The sequence below is a fragment of the Phoxinus phoxinus genome, assembly GCF_949152265.1.
Source record: "Phoxinus phoxinus genome assembly, chromosome: 25".
NCBI lineage: Eukaryota > Metazoa > Chordata > Actinopteri > Cypriniformes > Leuciscidae > Phoxinus > Phoxinus phoxinus.
In genome coordinates this window covers 19,381,210-19,401,377 of record NC_136900.1, presented here as the reverse complement: position 1 = coordinate 19,401,377, position 20,168 = coordinate 19,381,210, and the positions used below count along the sequence as shown (strand labels likewise).

Sequence of the window (20,168 nt, the reverse complement as noted above, 5' to 3'; positions counted from 1 at the left end):
ATTCTGGGCTCAACAACGACGACGCAAACTTACTTTGTATCACTGGCTAATATAAACACATGTATAAGAGAATCTTGAAAATATGTCGCCTGTCTAGGCCTATGTACATGTGATAGAAAATTAAAAATGTTGCCTTTATCAATGCTTCATCTTCAAATATGGCCTGTGCATGCATTTTTGTCCGTGGTACACCCTATCATGTCATTGAAATTAGTTAAATAATGTTAAACTGTTAGCAAATTAAGCTATAGGATAATTATGCAACAATAATCCGTTTTCAAGTGTCTCGGGTTACAACTTTTTTATTAATTCAAAATAGTTTCACTTTCCATGTGGACACTGGCTGATCCAGTCTTCGTTGTTGTGGTCATGATTCATTTTCCTCTGATTCCGGCTCAAACATAATAAGGTTTTATCATTGCAAGAGCCATCGCTTCGCATGCATCACCCGCTAATAAACAGTTGCTCCAAATCCGCAAATGTTCTGGCTGGGGGCGTTAATAATTGATGCATAGGCACTGACGTTAGCCAATCATAACAGTGGGCGTTAACACTGAACTCTTAAAGGGGAAACACCCCCAAAACAGACTGTTTGAATCAGAGGATGAGAAACAGGGTGGGAAAAGGTCATAAATCACTACATTTTAAAAGTTTTTTGTAAAAAAAACTATAGTAATACTATAATTGCACCTAAGGGAACATAATAATAAAATAAAAAAAACCATGTCATGACCCCTTTAAAGGTACAATATGTAATCATTTTGTATTAAAATATCCCAAAATCACTTGCTCAGTGTGATATATTTCCTGCAGTTGTGTACTTACAATATCCCAAAAGTCGCCAAAGATTTTTTATTTCAGAGAAATTCCAATTTTAAATAATGGCCCGTCCCGGAAAAAAATGTCGCCTGTCAATGACGCAATATCCGCGCTATCCTCGGTTTCCGCTCGTACTGCCATAGCCATGACGTAACCATGGCGACAGATGTGGACATTTGCGTAGTGCATAACGTTTAGCGGCACGCTGTTCTTATTTCGTTCAGACACCGCTCTTGCACATACTTATTAGACCAGCCCGGTCTCACCCCAAAACGTCATATACTGACGGGTCTTGACCATACGTCAACATACGACGAAAAGGGTACCCCTATGACGTCAATATGAGACGCAGACATAAGCGCACCAGCAGCGCCTCCTAGCGGTACCCTAACGCATACCTAAACCCAACCATACCCGAATCGTCACACATGGACGTTAAAGGGTACCCTTTACTAGTAAGCTGCTAGTTTCATACACCAAACGAACTAACACATAGAATAACATTATAACTTTCAACACACTCAAATGCTGTTTAGTATGATAGTGTAACGTTAGACCAAGTGAAACAGCGCTGCGTTACCTCACAAGTTTAATTTGTCAAATAAATTGACCTGTGAGAGTAGTAATTCAGCACTTGCGAGTAGTTCGGTAGGATTAAATATCCTTTATAACTCGCGTGTGATATCTGTCTATTATTAGCAATCGTGACTTGCTTCATACCACTGTAATGTTAAAAAACATGAATGTTTTCACTCATCCAGTAACATTATTAGACCCATCAGCTTGACAGCAAGTCAAAAAAATTACTTATTGTAGCTTTAAACATAAAATTACAGAAAACTTGCAATACATTTTTTTCTCCTATTCATGTGAGTAATCAACTGGTAAAGTTTCATGGTGATATCTGTAAGTTAACATTTTTACCCTATTCACCTGTAGTGTCTCGCATTAATTACATTATAATTAACTGTCATTAAATTTAAACTTGAATACATCATGCATGCAAACTGAATACAACTGAAACTATCATGAATATCGGAGCCCCTAAAGGGACATAGAGATAAATAAATCAAAATGAAATGGGAGGAAAAAATATATTTAAATGCTTTTACGTCCCAAGAATCATCCCCAGTTTCTCTGGGGAATTTGCAAGAGAACGCAAAAGCATTGACATATTTTTGTTCCTCCCATCTCATATTTTTTTCCATCACCATGTCTCTTTTGTGGCTCTGTACATTTATAAGATCTAGACACATTTTTAAATAGATTTTTAAAAGATTTTTTCCTTTATCTTTGATATTTTTATTTGTCATTTGCACATGCATTAGCCTACCATTAATCTACATTAATAGTTTGTCAAGTTCGCATTAACTAACATTTACGAATTAAACCTCATTGCCTACCTTTTGAAACAGTGTTTATGGTATTTACAGATGCGGCTCACTGGATTTAGGAACTGAGCACAATGACAAAGCGGAAAACCTTGTTAACTGACTTTTATACGTATTAGCATAGAACTTTTTTGTGCTAATTATCTCGACTCTGACTGAAGTCGTTTGGTATAACATACACATACACTGTTTTGTACAGATGTGAGTGTATCTCTTCCCACAGATGCTTTTGTTCCGGTTTCAAACCTTTCATCGCATGCACAGTGTGGTATGCATTTGTGTCGGCTTATGCACGTCGCACCGCTAATGGCTGCCACGGTTTGCGTGTGAAGCACAAAAGCCCTCTTCTCCCACGCTCAGCACACTTTTTGTGCGACACTGGCTGTGCTCGTGTCTGAGGGAAAAGGTGAGATTGTTCTGCCGTGTGATAGCAAACCGAGGCTTACTTCTGCCAAAATATTGAAAGGCTGTATAAAACGAACCGTAAACAGTGGAAAAGAAAATTTGGCTTCAATGTGGGATTCATTTTCAAAATTAACTTGGCACTGATTGCATTAATATTTTAAATACTGCCTAATGTCTTTTAACTGCATTATGTGTCACATGAAGGGAAACTTTAGCTCATTAAAAAAAGTTCTTTAGCAGATTTTTCAGTCGAAAAATCTGAGCCTAATTAAACTTTGCATTTAGAGGTTTCATTAATTCTCATTTTGAATTTGAATAGTTCCAGTTTTAAGATTTCTCAGAAATTTGGATTGTACAAAAACTAGGCCAATGGTCAAGCTGATAACCTCTGGATTCGGAAGCTTTTACTTGTGGTTTACGTAAACTTGACCTTTGGAGTTTCTATAAGAACACAATTTTGTGTTAGTACACTTGTACTGGTCATCACACTGTAAAAAAATCATATGATCAATAAGTTATGACAACATATGTTGTTTTTACATTACTTTAACTCAAGTTGAGCCATTTTCATCTTTTTTTAAAGTTATACAAGATTCAACTATTTTTTTTAAGTCAGTTTGATTTGTCATTTAAGTTGAAATGACTGAAATACCCAAGTTGATTGTACTTCCAAATTTAAGGCAGCAACTTATTTTTTACAGTGTGGTTCATTCATTGTATGACTTTCTACTGAACTGAAATTGTTTTTGTAGTGTGCAAACTACAGCTGCTGAATTAAATGTCAGCACTGAGCTCACAGCTGGCACAATCTGCTAATTTATGTTGCCTTTTAAGCTTGATGGGAAAATGATCAAAAATTGTAATATTAATCATCCAGAATGCTTCTCAGCTCCTGCCATTAAAGGGAAGCACAACCATTTTACTTTTTAATTACTATAAACCATGAAACATAAAATCTGTCATTTTAGTTACTTCACCGTCTTATTTTGAATTCGAAAACAGGCTTAAAGAAACACCGTCATCTTAAACTCGATTTCATAAGCTCCTCCACTGTTGAGATATGGATCGTGTTGTTGTCTGATTATTTTATCGAACAAGTGACATTCCTGCTGACAATAGACAAGACGCCACAGGCGCTGATAAATTGTTTAAGATTGTGATTGTTGTACTACCTCTGTCGCACACAACGGTGTGACTAATGCGACCGCAAACTCCTAATGCCTCGGGCAGATTTGACACAGGGAGCTTTAAATGAGCTTCCTTACCAGACGTGGCCGCTGACCTATACAGAGTTCTATGATTCTGGTGTCACGGCCTGTCTGAATATTTTATGAGAGGCAGGACGCCTGGAGTGTAGCAGATTCAGAGGTGAGTTACATGGCGACGATAATGCGTGTTTGTTTATGAACCTCAGATGAACTAGTTGACTCATCACCTTCACAAAAATATAAGTGCTGTTACAAAACTTATTGCCTAAATAGTGAGCTGCCTTTTAACCTCACATCAAGAATGAGAACTGTAATGATAATGATAACTATATTAGCGTCCACACCAACAGATGATAATATTCTGTTTATTTAAGTGCAGTTAGATTGTTTGCCACTTTAAATGCTTGAGCTCTTTACCGGTGGAATCTGATTCGCTGTCAATGTCTTGTTCATCAGCTGGGGGGAAAAAAGTGATTCCAACAATATCATTCTTCTGTGTCATTATTGTTATAGCTGCGGTGTGGGCTTTGCTATTCTCATAGAATTAATTAGAATGATTATTAAAACGTTATAGTTATCGTTCTTGGTGTGAACAGGCTATAAGTCAGCATCCTAAAGCTTGTGGGTTTCTCATAAATTATTTGTGTTGAAAGTTTTAACCAGCAAAATATGATTTCACTGCTGAATCTAGTAAAGTTTAGTGTTAGCATGTTGCTAAGCTAATGATGCAATACTTATGCAAGCACAAAAATATATAGCACACACAAACATTGGATGGATGTTAAAAAAATATTTTATATGTACTTTTAAGGCGAGACACTACAGGTGAATAGAGTAATTTTTTTAAATAATAGATATCACCATGAAACTTCCTCAGTTAATTACTTACAAGTTCATAAAAAAAATGTATTACAAGTTTTTGAAATGTGTTTGTTTAATTATGCAAATTTGGAAAACAGTCAAACACACACATCTAAATGTCAGATCACGTCACACGTTTTTTTCACCACAAGTCTGAAAGAAGACATGTTATTGAAGACAAATAACCCAAAATCTCAAAATTGACCAGTGAGAAAAAAAACTTTGATTTTGCCTGCCGTGTCTCGCCTTAAAGGCGTTTTGAAGATTTTTTTGAATGTTAAAAACACTAAACTGAGAGTAAGCCATTCTTTGGTTGATTTTATTGAAAAGTGTAAACACTGTGTTTTAGTAGCGTTTTCGAAACATCGCTGTATTTGTTTGAGTAGCCTGACCAGGCCAGCATAGCAACATTAACTCAACCAATGGTGTGATATTGGGGTGGAGCTATCTGTTTGCTGGCCAATGGCAGTTAGGGGGAGTGTTTTGAGAAGTCTTAAGGAGATGCTATTGTGTGTATTGTAGAATTTGAAGAAAATAATATAATAAAAAAAATTGCAAATTATTATTATTAATAGTAATTATGATGATAGAGAGTTGAATCACTTTAAGACTTTTAAGTGCATGTTTAAAAATATATTGCGTAGTATTTAGCAAACCTGCAAATCAACCTAAATCAGCGATGAAACGACCATTTTCAGCAATTTCAGGTCATTTATTATAGAAATATAGCATTTATAGTCTTTTTAATTGTTATAGCATCTGTTCTTCCAAAAAGTTTGCACGCTTCTTTAGATTCATGTCACTTGTGCTTGCCTAATTTTGGAATTTCGGAGGTTTTCTTAAGGAATTATAGACTTTTGGTTACACTTGGTCACGCCCATATTTTATGAAAATGATAAATGGCCAATGTTATCTTTTTTTCCACGCAGTATAGATAGGCTTTCTATATATCATATTATATTTGGGGCCTAGTGCCCGGTAGTGTTCTTTTAAACCCCTTTTCCAGTGTTTTGGGAACATGGCTCAGTGGTTAGCATTGTCGCCTCAAAGCCAGAATGTCCCTGGTTCGAGTCTAGACTGAGCCAGAATGCCTTTCTGTTTGGAGTTTGTATGTTCTCCCACATGACGTTGGTTTCCTCTGGGTGCTCCGGTTTCTCCTACGATCCAAAAACATAGGTTAATTGGACCATCTGTCCAGGGTGCCTACACTCTGAGAAAAAAAAAGGTACAAAAGCATACACTGGGGCTGTATCCTTTCAAAAACTACACATCCTTATTTCCCTTTTAAAGGGTGCATATTAAAAGTGATATTGTGAGGTTGCATCTTTTTTTTTTCCCGTGAGAAGCCTCACTCTGACGTCTTGAAGTGTGCCCCATGGAGACGCCCCACCAGCAGACATTATCGCTGCACAGCATCTCAATCACATGATGTTGACGGAATTGATAACATAGGAAAACAGCCACCATTAAGGAAAGCATGACGATGACGCTTATCCTTGAAAGGACACCCGTTCGGCATAATCACTGGGTGTCTTCGGGTGAATTGGGCATCATGATGGCTTCCACAGCTGGTCTCGGGATGAGGCCACCATAGCTGTTCATTAAATGGACTGTAGTGGTGAGAGCACATATTTGGAGGGGTACTGGAGTGTTTAACTCGGGCCGTGAAGTGCTAATGCTGTAATTGAGGGCTTAGAGGCAAGATGGAGGGTTATTATAGCCACACTTTACGCCAAGCAGTGGCCCGTTTCCATATCAAATGCTCCTTGCTGAAAATTCCCTGACAACATGATATTGCCTGTGAGGATTTAAATCGACCTGGAGAGCAGATGGTTTGTTTTGGAGGAGGAGACAGCGAGCACGAATCCTCCATTAGTGTGACTGTTAGAGTGTCTGAGATGTATTAAGGACATGATCAGATCTTGACGACATGGCTTGTCACAATTTTTCTTGCCGCATCTCTGAATACAGAAACCGAATTGCTATTGTGTACATGCCGGTGGATATGACACCGTGGCCGCAGGTTTTCAAGTGCACTGTGTGAATTGCATTAGACCGAGTAAATAAGCCGGGACGTGTTTGACATCACCTTGTGTTCCCGCAGGCACCTTGGGCAAGGTGACACTATCAGATATCATTTGAATCTAAACACGCTCTCCTCACTCCACTGAGAGAAACACTGAATCTGTTTGTTGTTCTCTGGTCCCTTTGTATCTAATCTATGTGCGTCCCTGTCCATCTTATAATGGAATAAGTTTCCGCTGCCGCTCCGGTGTTTTCATCCTTCCTTCCGTGCTTTCTGACCTTCTGATGTCCTCTTTCTCTCTTTTTCTCTCTTTGTCGCTCTCTTCTGCTTTCATACTCAATTGTCATCCTCCTTTTCCATATTTATCTTTCTTTTGTCTCAATTATCATGTTTTATTTCATCCCATCCCTTCCTTTCATTTATTTTCCTCATATCCAATTGCTCTTATCCTTTCCTTTTCATTTTCTTTTTTCCCTGTTTTCTTTCCTTTCAATCATTTATTTCACTTCCTCTCATCCAATTTCCTTTTTCCAATTCTTATCCAATTATACTTTCCTTTACTATTCCTTTTATTTCCTTTACACTTCCCCTTTCATTTCCTTTTATCCCTTCCCTCCCTTTCTATATTTCCTTGCCTCTTATCCAATTAATTTTTTCTTTAAATTTTCTTTTCCTCTTATTCCTTTCCTCCTTCCATTTGTTTCCCTCTTATCCAATTTTTTTCAAAATCTTATCCAATCATCTTTTCCCTTTTATTTTCCTTTCTTTCCACATTCTCCTTTCTTTTACTTTATCTTTGTTTATTCCATCCATTCCTTTCATTTCGTTTCCTTTACTTTTATCCAATTATCCTTTTCTTTTATCCTCCATTCCTTCCATTTCATTTCCTCTTATCCTTTCATTTTCTTTTAATTCTTTCCTTTTAACCAATTCCTTTCTTTTTCATCCCATCCCATCGCTTTCTTCCATTCCATTTCCTCTTATACAACTTTTCCTAATTTCTAACTTTACTTTTTCTCCAATTCCTTCCCTTCCCTTCCCTTCCCTTCCCTTCCCTTCCCTTCCCTTCCCTTCCCTTCCCTTCCCTTCCCTTCCCTTCCCTTCCCTTCCCTTCCCTTCCCTTCCCTTCCCCATCAATTCCTTTCATTTCAATTAAAATCTTTCCTCTTATCCAATTCCTTTCCATTAATTTTCCTTTCCTCACTCTCTATCTCTCCATCATTCATTCTCCATCCCCATATTCTCTCTCTCTCTCTCTCTCTCTCTCTCTCTCTCTCTCTCTCTCTCTCTCTCTCTCTCTCTCTCTCTCTCTCTCTCTATCACTTCCTCATCTTCTTTCTCTCAGGCGGTGTGTGTATTGCTCAGTCTCTGAAGATCCCCAGAGAGCCCAGACCGGGAGAGTTCGACAAGATCATCCTGCGGCTACTGGAGACACCCAATGCTCGTGCCATCGTCATGTTTGCGAATGAAGATGACATCAGGTGTCTTTATCTATTGCAATTTTCTTTCCGTCATATTCATTGATGTACAGATATTAAATAATAATAGTAATCTGTCCTTGTAATATGCTGAAAAAAGAATAGGCCTAAGAAGTCTTTTACACTGAAATTGGTTTTGTTCTGATTTTTTTTGTATGGATTATTCTTACTGAGAAATAAGAGTAATGGCCCTGGTAAAAGACTTCTTCAAAAATATTTATTTTTTAAAAACTTACCAACCTTACTAATCTTTTGAAGGCTAGTGTATTTGGTCCTTTTACAGAGAATGCACTAAAAGCCATAAAAAGTAAAATGTTGAGTTCATAGGGTCTTTATGTCAAATCAGCTGAAAAGCTACAAATTTTGGACGAACCACAGATACTTAACTGTGACTTTCGTAGAGTTAAATTGAAGATGATGCAGTCGAGCTGTAAGTATAGCTCTGAGGTGTAAACCTCAAGAACAGGTGAAGTCAGCTATTTCCTATAATGTGCCGTCTAAGGCCTGGAGAACTCATTTTAACATAATGCACTTGTCAGTCATTTTTGCCATGGAATTTCATGTACCTGTAGCACACGACCAAATCACATCCCCATATTCCAGAGAGCCACTGCCCTTCTAAGCTTATTACATGATGTCCTTTGGAATCTTTCCCATTACGCTGATGACTTTATTCTAAGTGGTCTAACAGAACACTGTTGACCTCAGAAAATCAGAACGAATCAGGTCTGTTTGAAGGACATTTTCAAGGTTTATAGTTTTTAGGATACTTCACTGCCTCACATGTGAATGTGTATTTTGTTTGCTCATCTTTCAGACGTGTATTGGATGCTGCAATGCGCAATAACCAAACAGGTCACTTCCTGTGGGTGGGATCAGACAGCTGGGGCTCAAAGATATCTCCTGTCGTCCAGCAGGAAAGTGTGGCAGAAGGTGCTATTACCATCCTCCCGAAAAGAGCATCCATAGAAGGTAAAATGGTAATTGTCCAGTGGACAAATTCTGATGTAATATTTCTCTTGCAATTCCAGTCCAATTCCAATGCTTTCATACTTATTTTCAGCCTTTGACAGATACTTCAAAAGCCGCTCCTTGTCCAACAACCGACGGAACGTTTGGTTTGCAGAGTTCTGGGAGGAGAATTTCGGATGCAAGTTAGGGATGCATGGGAAGCGTCCAGGCAGCCCGAAGAAATGCACTGGTATGAGAAGGTTTTGCATTACTGTCTTTTAACCTGGATTAGAAATTACACTGTTACTGTTAGAGTTCTCTTCTGCCTGGGAGGCAAAACAGTCCATCACGCTGACATCGGATTGGATCTCTTTGAGGATTCAGTGTTTCTAGTGGTTGAGAAGATCAATGGGGACATCAGGAACAAGAGATTCTGTTTAGATAGGAACTGATAAAGCCTTAAATAAACAGCAGAGTCTTACTGATGTCCATTTGCGCACAATGGAGGTCAAAATTGTTCCGTCTTTACAATCTGACAGTCCTTCTAAGCTCTGATTGATTTAGTCAAAGGCTAGCTGTATTATTTAAGCAGAAGCTTAGTCTTTATGGAATCAGCTCTACGTTTATGGCTGCTTTGCGATGTCATATAGCAAAAAAAAAAAACTTTCGTTTGGTGACCTAACGTTTAGCACTTGTACTCATAAAAAAGTAAAGCATTCACAACCCATTTTGCTTCTGTTATGTGATCTATTTCGAATAGAACAAAATTTGGAAGTGGAAACGGCTTGGTAATGTCATTTCAGAGGCTGAACAAGTTCTACATTTTGATGAAAGATTACACTAACACTTTTTCTTTTTTCTTTGGAATGCGCACTAAAAATTGTTATAGCAGTAAGACCAGGAACATTAAGAACTTAAATAATAGAATAGTGACATTCATGTCATAGCATATAACTTTACACAGAAAATCCTATTTTCATGCTAAAATCATGTTAATCATATTTTAATATTTTAATGTTTACGGATTGGCCCCATTCACTTCCATTGTAACTGCCAGTAATAGAAACCTAATTGTTTTCCTTTTGAAATAAAAATCTTAACTGAGCCTGAAATATTCAATTAAAGCAGTAAGACTGTTTTTTTTTTTTAGTTTATCTTAATTTAAGCAATTGACTGCCCCAAGTTCACCACGGCGACAATTGTCTCTTGTTGTTGCTCTTGTCTCCTCTTGTCACTTAATTCTCCTTCTCTCCTGTATGAAACTCATGTGTACAGCTACATAGAGCAGATGGACATTTGGGGTCCTTTTATGAAAGCACAGTTATTGTTCTGGCACGGTGATTTGACATAATGAGAATAATTACATAGCTGTGGATGCGCACATCGCTCTCTCTCTCTCTCTCTTGCTCTGTCGCTCTTGCTCTCTCGCTCTCTCTTTCTGAATGATCTGTAAAGAGATGCTCAGACTACGCTTCACTGCAAATGGATGCCTCTGTCAACAGCACGCTGGCAGAAATGCTGATTACGATCATCTATTCCTTAAAGAAGTAAGAAGAGGGAGAGCTATTAAGCCATGACAAAAAGATGCTCTTTTAGTCAAATAACAAAAACAGACGCTGAGAGATCCCAGCTGTCAGGGGCCGTGCAGCGCTGGGCCTAGAAAATTTGAATAGAAGCACCGAAAGATGCCTGAAGACACATGCACACAAGGACGCAAATACACCATTACATCAAGTATTCAAATACTGCAAAACAACAATTATGTGGAACTAGCAATGCATTTAACTCCTCAAATGTAACATTTGTGAGTGGAACAAAATATTTGGTAAGAAATAATGTAGGATGGAACTTTATTTTATCTATCAGCATGTAACTCACACTGCACTCTTTTTTTTTTACATGAATAATACCTCACATAATGTTTATATATAATGTTACATCAAATGCTTGCACTTCTAGAAAAGAGATTCTAGTTTGCCAACTTTGATTTTTTATTCCAGTACAGCATATTTTCTTTTTGAACTGAATGCTTGGACAGTTTATGACGTCTAAATTGAGTTGCTAGACAGTTACTATTTTGTTTTGAATTGTTGCTTATTAGTCCAAGTAAAGAGCTCCAACTAAATTTCTATGTGGTTGCTAGGGTGTTCTGGTTGGTTTCTATGGAATTGTTAGGGTGTTCTAAGTGGTTGTTAAGGAGTTGCTAGGATGCTCTGGGTTGTGTCTAGGGAGTTGCTAGACAGTTCCCTATAGTGTTCTGTTTTGCTCACTAGTCCATGTCAAGAGTTTCAAACTAAATTTCTATGTGGTTGCTAGGGTGTTCTTGGTGGTTTCTAGGGAGTTGCTAGATGGGTACTAATGCATTCTGGGAGGTTGCTTTCTAGTACAAGTCAAGAGCCATCAAACATAATATTGAACTGTTACGCTGAACATGTTTATCTTTGCACTCTGGTCAAGCATCAAATACTTGCACTAGAAAAGAGATGCTAGTTTGTGCACTTTGATTTTTTTATTCCTGTACAGCCTATTTTCTTTCTGAACTGAATGCATGGAGAGTTTATGAAGTCTAAATCGGCTATAGCTTAAGTGAATGCCATGACAGAGATCCCCTAAAGTGAACTGATGCATTCTCACGGCTTGCTACCTCCGCTAACAGCCCAGACAGGAAAGCATCACTGCTCTACTAAATATAACACTGCGTTGAGTGCTCTGATTCACAATTGCTTGTCTACGAGGCTGCCTGGAGATGTGCTGAAATAAAATCAGCAGTGCATCACCGATCATGTGACTTGAATTGGCCCTTTTGACCCCCTTGCAGACACACACACAAAAAAAGCTAGAGCTACTGGTAGATACAGATGTATCTCGAAGGCAACATGCAATTAAAATAGACCAGGTGACTTTAGTGCACATTATTATAAAGATTTTTTAGATTCTGAAACAGCTTTTCTATACAGTTGCTAGGAAGTTGTTAGGTGGTTGCTAGGATGTTCTAAGTGGTTACTAAGGAGATTATATGGTGTTCTAGGGGGTTTATGGGTAGCTTCTCAGTGGTAACTATAGGTTGTTCTAGGTGGTTACTAAAAATATGATAGGGTGTTCTTTGTGGTAGCTATACAGTAGCTAGTAATTTGCTAAATGGTTTCTAAAGTTTTCTGGATTGTTGCTTACTGTACTAGCCCAAGTAAAACGAGCCATAAATAATGTTGTTATATGTTTTTTAGAGAGTTCTAGGTAGTTTCTATAGAGCTGGTATGTTTTATGGGGTTTTACTAGCTCAAGTAAAAGAGGCTTTTGAAACAACATTTATATAATGGTTGCTTTGTGGGTGCTTGCTAGGAAGCTGCTATGTAGTTGCTAGGGTGTTCTAAGTGATTGTTAAGGAGTTGCTAGGATACTCTGAGTGGTTTCTATGGAGTTGCAAGACAGTTAATATAGTGTTCTGTGTTGTTGCTTACTAGTCCAAGTCAAAATGCTCAAACAAAATTGCTATGTGGTTGCTATGAGATTTTCTGGGTGGTTTCTAGGGAGTTGCTAGATGGTTACTAGAATTCTGGATTGTTGCTTACTAGTCCAAGTCAAGAGCCTAAAATTACATTTCTATGTGGTTGCAAGGCTGTTCTTGGTGGTTGCTAGGAAGTTGCTAGATAGTTGCTAGGGTGTTCTGGGGAGTTGCTAGGGAGCTGTTATGTGGTAGCTAGGGTGTTCTGAGTGGATGTTAAGGAGTTGCTAGGGTGTTCTGGGTGGTTTTTAGTGAGTTGCTAGAATGGTTACTATAGCATTCTGGATTGTTGCTTACTAGTCAAAGGCAAGAGAATCAAACAACGTTTATATGTGGTTGTTAGGGTGTCCTGGGTGGTTGCTAGGGAGTTGCTAGACAGTTACTATAGCATTCTGGGTTGTTGCTTGATAGTCAATATCAAGAGCCTAAAATACAATTTCTTTGTGGTTGCTACACTCTAAAAAGTGCTGGGTTGTTTCAACCCAAATTTGGGTCAAATATGGACAAACCCAGCCGTTGGATTCAATTTTTTAATAAAAAATGTTAACCCAATGGTTGGGTTCGTCCATATTTGACCCAAATTTTGGTTAAAGGGCACCTATTATGGAATTTTGAAATTTACCTTTCATGTAGTGTGTAACATAGATCTAAGTGAACAAAAACATCCTGCAAAGTTTGAAATATGAAAGTGCACCGTATATAAAGTTATTGTCTTTCAAAAGTAAGAGTCGACTCTGAGTAATTTTTATGAATCGTTAGAAGACCGAAGCTTTTTCTCTGACTAGATGACGTCAACTTGTCAAGTTATTTGAATATGATACGCCCACTTATTGCGCTCCAAGGCCAGGGAAAATATCAGGGCGACGAGACGCTGTGTTCTGAAGTGCGACTCAAAAGCAAACTTTTTTCATCTGCCCAAGGAGGAGCACTCCCAAAGGAGGGGTTTGGAAAAATGAGTCGTTGAACGAATCATTTGGGAGTCGGTGAGCAAATCAGGTAAAAATAAATGCATATTATACGAAAACAAAAGTGTTTTTTGACATTGCATGCATGTAAAACTGTTGTTGGGGACTCCCTAAACAACATTAGGAACATTTTAAATGTCATAATAGGTGCCCTTTAAAACAACCCAGCATTTTTTAGAGTGTAGGGTGTTCTGTTTGAATGCTTAGAAGTTGCTAGATAGTTGCTAGGGTGTTCTGAGTTGTTTGTTCTAGCTCATCCCAAGTCTCTGGATATATACATACTTCCCTACTATATAGTAGGCAAAGAACAGTATGTGACAAAATATCTATATCCGAATTCACAGTACTCATGAAAGAGTAGGCAAAAAGTACCCAGATGACCTACTTCTTCCAGGGAGATTCTGTAGTGTGTGTTTAAGAGAGTATGCGATTTCGGACGCAGCCAATGTCAGTTTTTAGGATTGCCAGCTGCATTTACTTACAGGTGTGAGTCTCAAAATGTCCCATTCCCACAGCAACTTATAGTATAGCGTCTTGCAACCACCCACAACCTACCATTGCATCAGTGACTTTTGCATGGGCAAGCACACCTTACACTTCAGTGAGAAAATGTAAAAATCTACTTTTCAAGGCACATTTATAGTCACTGAATCCTGTTCCAATTGAATCGAACGCTCCAATTAGCAATACACATCCAGAATGTTTTGCTCTGAGATGTTGTCATTATGCTGACTACAACATGTTCCAGACAGAAACAGTCAAGAAGAGAGCGATCTTTCGTTTATTCTGACTGTTCTTAAGACAAGCACTTTGGACTGAATCCCATGGAAAAGATGTCAGGCAAATGAAACTGGATTTACAAAATGTGCCGCGATGGGTTTTGCTGGAGGAAAGCGAATGAGGGAAATCTCCAGACTCAGCTTGCCTGCTGAAGAAGGCGTATTTTGACTAGTAAGGAATTGAGTTTGAAAGCGGCCTATGTGTGTAAGACTTATCTGTGGGATTGAGGCAGGCAGCAGCGGTCTGAATTGATTTTATGATCACCCAGAGATTGAGGTTTGGTGAAGCTTTTATCAGAGTGGCTCTGTGGAGTAATCATACACAATGACAAACAGCTGACTCAGCAACACGTGTGGTCAGCATTCACCTGTGTGTATGAAGAGCAAAGAGAGGTCTATGAATATAAGATTAACCCTCTGGCACAGTCTGCAAAAGTGCTGATATCACAGGGTTTGCTTTCACGTGTTGCAGTATGTCTGTAAGGCAGGCGCGTCTCCGTGTATTGATGTCCTCGGTTGTGGGATACATCTTATGTGTCCTACATGTTGCATCAGACCTGGCAGGGAAGCTAATGGAGTTTGATTTTGTATTCTGTTACATTTGCTTCTTACGTGTAGTGTGCGTGTGCGTGTGTGTGTGTGCGTGTGTGTGTGTGTGTGTGTGTGTGTGTGTGTGTGTGCGTGTGCGCGCGCGCGCGTGTGTGTGTGAATATTTATGACTAGGATTACTGTGTAAGGATCGATCGTATGGGATTTGCCTTTGTAAAGAAATATTCTTGGGTTTTCTTGTGACAAATTTACCCCATTTACTTTCTTAAAGGGAAAAATAACAAATCTTTATTCACCCTCATGTCATGAACACAATCAAAGATATTTTGAAAAATTGTATCACTGAATGATGACAGATTTATAATTTTGGGGGGTAAATCCTTTAATAAATGTTCCTAGTGTTATTGTACAGTACATGATTTATCCATGCATGTTATTCCAAAAGAATTTATCTAAATGGCTCTGAAACAAATACAAAGTTATGTCATGGAATTCAACATGGCACAGTTATGAGTTATGTCCTTAACTCAATCTGCTTGCAGTCACATTGTTCTCTATAGGGCATAGCTGATTGGTCCCTGCTGTGTCAGTAGCCAATGAGCTCACTGCTCAACCCTCAAATACTTAGTACAACCCTCCACCTTCCCCAGCTCCACATTTATGGATCTCCTTATAGACCAGATCAATTCTGTCAAGAACACTTTATGATGCTTTCTAGAGTCTCTTAATAGATTTGTAGGGGCACAAATGGTAAGGGATACTATTTGATTTGGTTGTGAACAACTTGATTAATGAATCGTTTGAGTAAATGACTCATAGTAAACAAAATCATACTCGGGTTTATTCACTGGCATCCTGCAGAAGTACAGTAGTCTTAAAATAAATCTTTAGTTAATTGATTCAGAAGATTCAAAAGAATCACTGGGATTCACCAAAGGTGCTTAAAGACGGGTGTCTTTTGCAGTTTAACTTATTGGTATGGAAACCTTGGCCATTTAAAAAAAAAATGTTAAACAAAATCTGGACACGTACATCACATTACAGAAGTGAAATGAGTTGCGAATGTCATTTCATGTTGACTCTACCTGGATTCAATATTTCTGATAAAGATTACCACATAAGAACAAGACATATAGAATAGGTTCAGTGAAATTTAAAAAAAGGGTCTATTGCCAATTGTGTAGATATATGAAGCACAGCTCAGAAGTCACTTTCAAACAAAGCATTTTTCTGAATTTTTAAATCTTTTGTCTTCACATGAAATTGATTTTGTCACGTGATACATTAGCCTGGCTCCGCCCTACTACATACTTCCGCTCAATTTTCATTTTCCTTCAGTACGTCCTCTGGGTTTGCAGTTATTTCGTGGGTTTTCTCCGGTCAATTTTTTACCCGGTCCAATCAGTGAACAGAGGGAGTGGCTGAGAACGATGACGTTGAGGTTGTGCGCTAGTTTAAGTTGAAGTTTCGTCACAACCAAACGTCAGCGATTGGTTATGGTGCAGATCCAATAGTGTTAAACTTCAACAGAGTACCCGCCTTCAAGGAAGTTAACGCTTGTCAATGGAGAGTGGCCAGACTCTCTGTACAAATTAAATGTACGAGATTCTGGTAGGACCAGGCTAGTAATACATAGCTAGTCCTTTAAAAAAACTAACCCTGAATATTCCTTTAATGGATGCTAAGCCACATGAAATTTCACTAGCGCTCACATCAGTAAAGTCTGATGAACTTTGCAAATTCTCTTTTGTAGATCGCTGCTCTCTTCACAGACTTGGTGCAGCTATTGATTTATTGTAAATGGCAGGTGAGACTCCAGAGGGCATGTAGGTGCAAAGAGTTTGGATTGTAGGAGCAGGTACACCCACATCCTTTCTTTTTCAGGTGCTCTGATGCTAATAACACAACAGTGGTACAAGTAGCCTGAGGTGATCAGCTGCATGGACCCTCACTGGGCCCTGAGTAGGCGCACACTTACATATGCAGGGCTGGAACTCAAAGTTAATAGCACTCACATCCCCTCACCAATACCCCAGCCACGGAGCGGGCGACTTTTTACAACTAACTTATGCGCTAAGGTAGGAGTGATTATACAGGAGTGTCAACAAAACATTCACAGTATGTTCCTTTTCAGATGAAGTGGGAAATCTGCTCGGATTAAAGTTGTGAAAATGGATTCAGAGGTCAATCAAAGTCACAAACTTTCTGGCCGAATGCTAATGCAAGAACTCCACGGGCGAAAAATACAGCGTCTGATGTTCGAATGTGTCTGATGGTTGGGCACAAGGTGGGCAGAGGGTGGACGCCCTTGATACTAACATTGTTCTCCTGTTCGGAATACCATGTAATTTGCTCGCACTGTCATTTAGGTATATTCGCGAGGGTTTTTGTGCGTGTGTGTACGTGCGCCGCGAATGCTTCGCTGAGGTAAGAATCTGTGTGATAATTAGTGTTTAGTGCAAACTTCCACTCAAGCGAGGATAAGAGGACACCATGATCATTGTCAGACAATTTATTGGAGAGAACACTTTTGATAATGACTTTGAATTACCTGTGTGCTCTCGCTGTGAGTGGACGCCGTGACTTTCGGAAAACGAGGCCACGTGGAGATCCATGTTAAAGTGCTCTTCTGTATATCAGTCTTACACGTCCACATCAATTGTTTCTCATTTCATGTCCCGTGAAGAAAATAAGAAAAAAATGTATTATCCCTATTTCATTATTTATAAGAAATTATTAAAAAAATATATATATGTAGTATATTTTATTCATAGAAATAATAATTATGAATTATTAATGAGGTTTTACATATATTACCAATTTCTTCTCATGACTTCTCATCACTCCTGTGGCTTGATATTATTGATATTTATACATATAGCTGGCTTGAAATATATATATGGGCTGCACAATATTTTAAAAAAAGCAATAACTTTAAATAATACAATATTTTATATTCTGTATTGTTTATTCTGTTTACACTTTGGTATATAAACAACAGTAATATTGTGAAATAGTATTACAGTTCAAAATAACTTTTCTATTTTAATATATTTTAAATAGTGCTGTCAAGCATTTAAAAATGTGATTCTCATTAATTACGTGATGTGCCGATTAATTAATCTTATAAGCAAATTAATTGCACATCAAATTTGGCTGAGAAATGACCCCCAAAAGTCATTATTGTGATATGAATTTAAAGTATCGAATAGACATTACAAAAAGTACCTTTAGAAAGAAATATTTTACTGGATTCAACATATAATTACACATACACTTTTAGGCTACAACGGCCATGTTTTTGTTTCAGAAGCTGCATTTGAATTGGTATTTAGATTTACAGACTCAGTATGTATGGTGTGAATGCATTTACACTGCAATTTCAATTGCATACATATGGCATGAGATTATTAAATAGGTAAATGGTTATTAAAGGGATAGTTAACCTTAAAAATGAAAATTCTGTCATCATTTACTCTCACTCGTGTTGTTTTTAATCCTGTATGACTTTCTTATGTGGAACATAAAAGAAGATATGAGACAAAAACTCATACAGGGGCATCTTTGCCCCAATATTTAACATTTTAGGGGCATCTGCATTCTATAGCCTTCATCACACAGTTACATCGCCCTGCTTCATGTTCACCACCAATCCACTGTATGAAATGAAAGATGACCTACATAGGTCTGGGGTGGGGTGGGTGCGTTAAAATAATTAACACATTTTTTTCCATAACTAATTAATTAAATTAATCCATTAAATCGACAGCCCAAATTTTAAATTTAATTTATTCCTCTGATGCAAAGCGGAATTTTCCGCATCATTACTCCAGTCTTCAGTGTCACATGATCCCTGTTCTGTAACAGTGGCTGTTTCAGAGGATCCAGAGTAGGATCCAGTTGCAGCAAACACTTTATATACAAGAAAACAAGGGGCTGATGAGGGACAGGTTAAGGTGAATTGTAGTCAACGAAACAAAGGCTAACTATGGAGACAATCAAGGGTGGCTATGGGAACAAACATGGGTTAAATCCGAAATCGCCCCCTATACCCTCAAATAGGGCCTATTTGAGGGGACAGCCATTTGTAGTGGTGTCTGAAACTATAGTGGATGCACCGCAATAACGAGTGTACAGCCGATGTACGCTCAACGGCTGTCCGAATTCGCTCACTCGTTTTCATTCACTCATTCAAGTGAACCGTATTAGTGGACTAACGTATGGAATAGTGAATGAGGGTTTAGGGGGCGATTTTGGATTCAGCCATGGTAACAAGCCAAACAGGAACTGAACACAGGAACAATGGTAACAGAAAACAATTCAACATAAAAGTCCTAACACAAAAAAAGGAAACTTAAGCTGGGGTTGCTTATTTTTATCAATGTTTGTGCAAACTTTTTTTTTTTCAGGATGCAAAACATTTATTTGTAATATTTAATAAATGTCTTTACTGTCACTTTTGTTCAATTGAATGCAACTTTGCTGAGCAATTAATTTCTTGATTTTTTTAATGTGGTAAGTGTATGTACCGGTATGCGGGGATTTGAAAATGTACTGCATAATAGGAATGACCCATTAACATTCTCTTGTCTCAATGCTAAGAAAAAGCCTCTAAAATAAATTCCCTGAAATGTTTGGAATTCACATGACAGCGTCTGGTGTGGGCACCGTGTTTAATAGCGCATTTTTCTTGCCCTCTCGTGCACCTGCATCCCAGCCTTTCGTATGAAAGGGAATGTAAACGCAAAGTGTCTGTGTTGGGTCTGAGTTCCACTCATGGTGCTCGTCACTTACCTCGACTCTAATAGCTCTGAGCCCTTCATGCTAGCGCAAATGGGTGTCCACGAGAAGAATGAAAGCAAGTCAAAGATGCCTGTTAAGTGGAGGGCACTTGAAGACATTTCATAAAGTACACCTTTGTCCGTGTTTTCTTGGAAGTATCAAAATTGCATGCTTTTTGCCAAATGTCTCCTGTGAGTCACGGCAGAATTGAACGGCTAACTCATTCTGTTCTTTTTTGGCCGTTGTACGATGAGGCGAATGTGAACCGTATTGTTGAAGTGTGCTGTCAAATCAAGTACTTTTGATTCTGAACGATGTAACCTGTGGAACGCATCCATATATGGATAGAATATTTTTGAACCACTCTTGAGAGCTTGTTACCTCGACTATATAGCATTTATGCAAATCCTGGCACTACTTCTGTAGCGCATGAACGCTTTCATTATTTTGCC

The 20,168-nt window shown here is 38.3% G+C and overlaps 1 protein-coding gene across 5 annotated transcripts in view; it reads left to right on the top strand.

Annotated features, from left to right (window-relative positions):
• The window catches only part of grm8b (glutamate receptor, metabotropic 8b), a 151,901-nt gene that overhangs the window by 97,113 nt on the left and 34,620 nt on the right, over positions 1 to 20,168 (top strand). For all 5 annotated transcript variants that reach the window (XM_079603973.1, XM_079603972.1, XM_079603974.1 and 2 more), the window contains 3 exons: positions 8,056 to 8,191; positions 9,006 to 9,160; positions 9,252 to 9,389. In XM_079603973.1, coding sequence (XP_079460099.1) covers positions 8,056 to 8,191; positions 9,006 to 9,160; positions 9,252 to 9,389 — 429 coding nt within the window. The remainder of the gene's footprint in view (positions 1 to 8,055; positions 8,192 to 9,005; positions 9,161 to 9,251; positions 9,390 to 20,168) is intronic.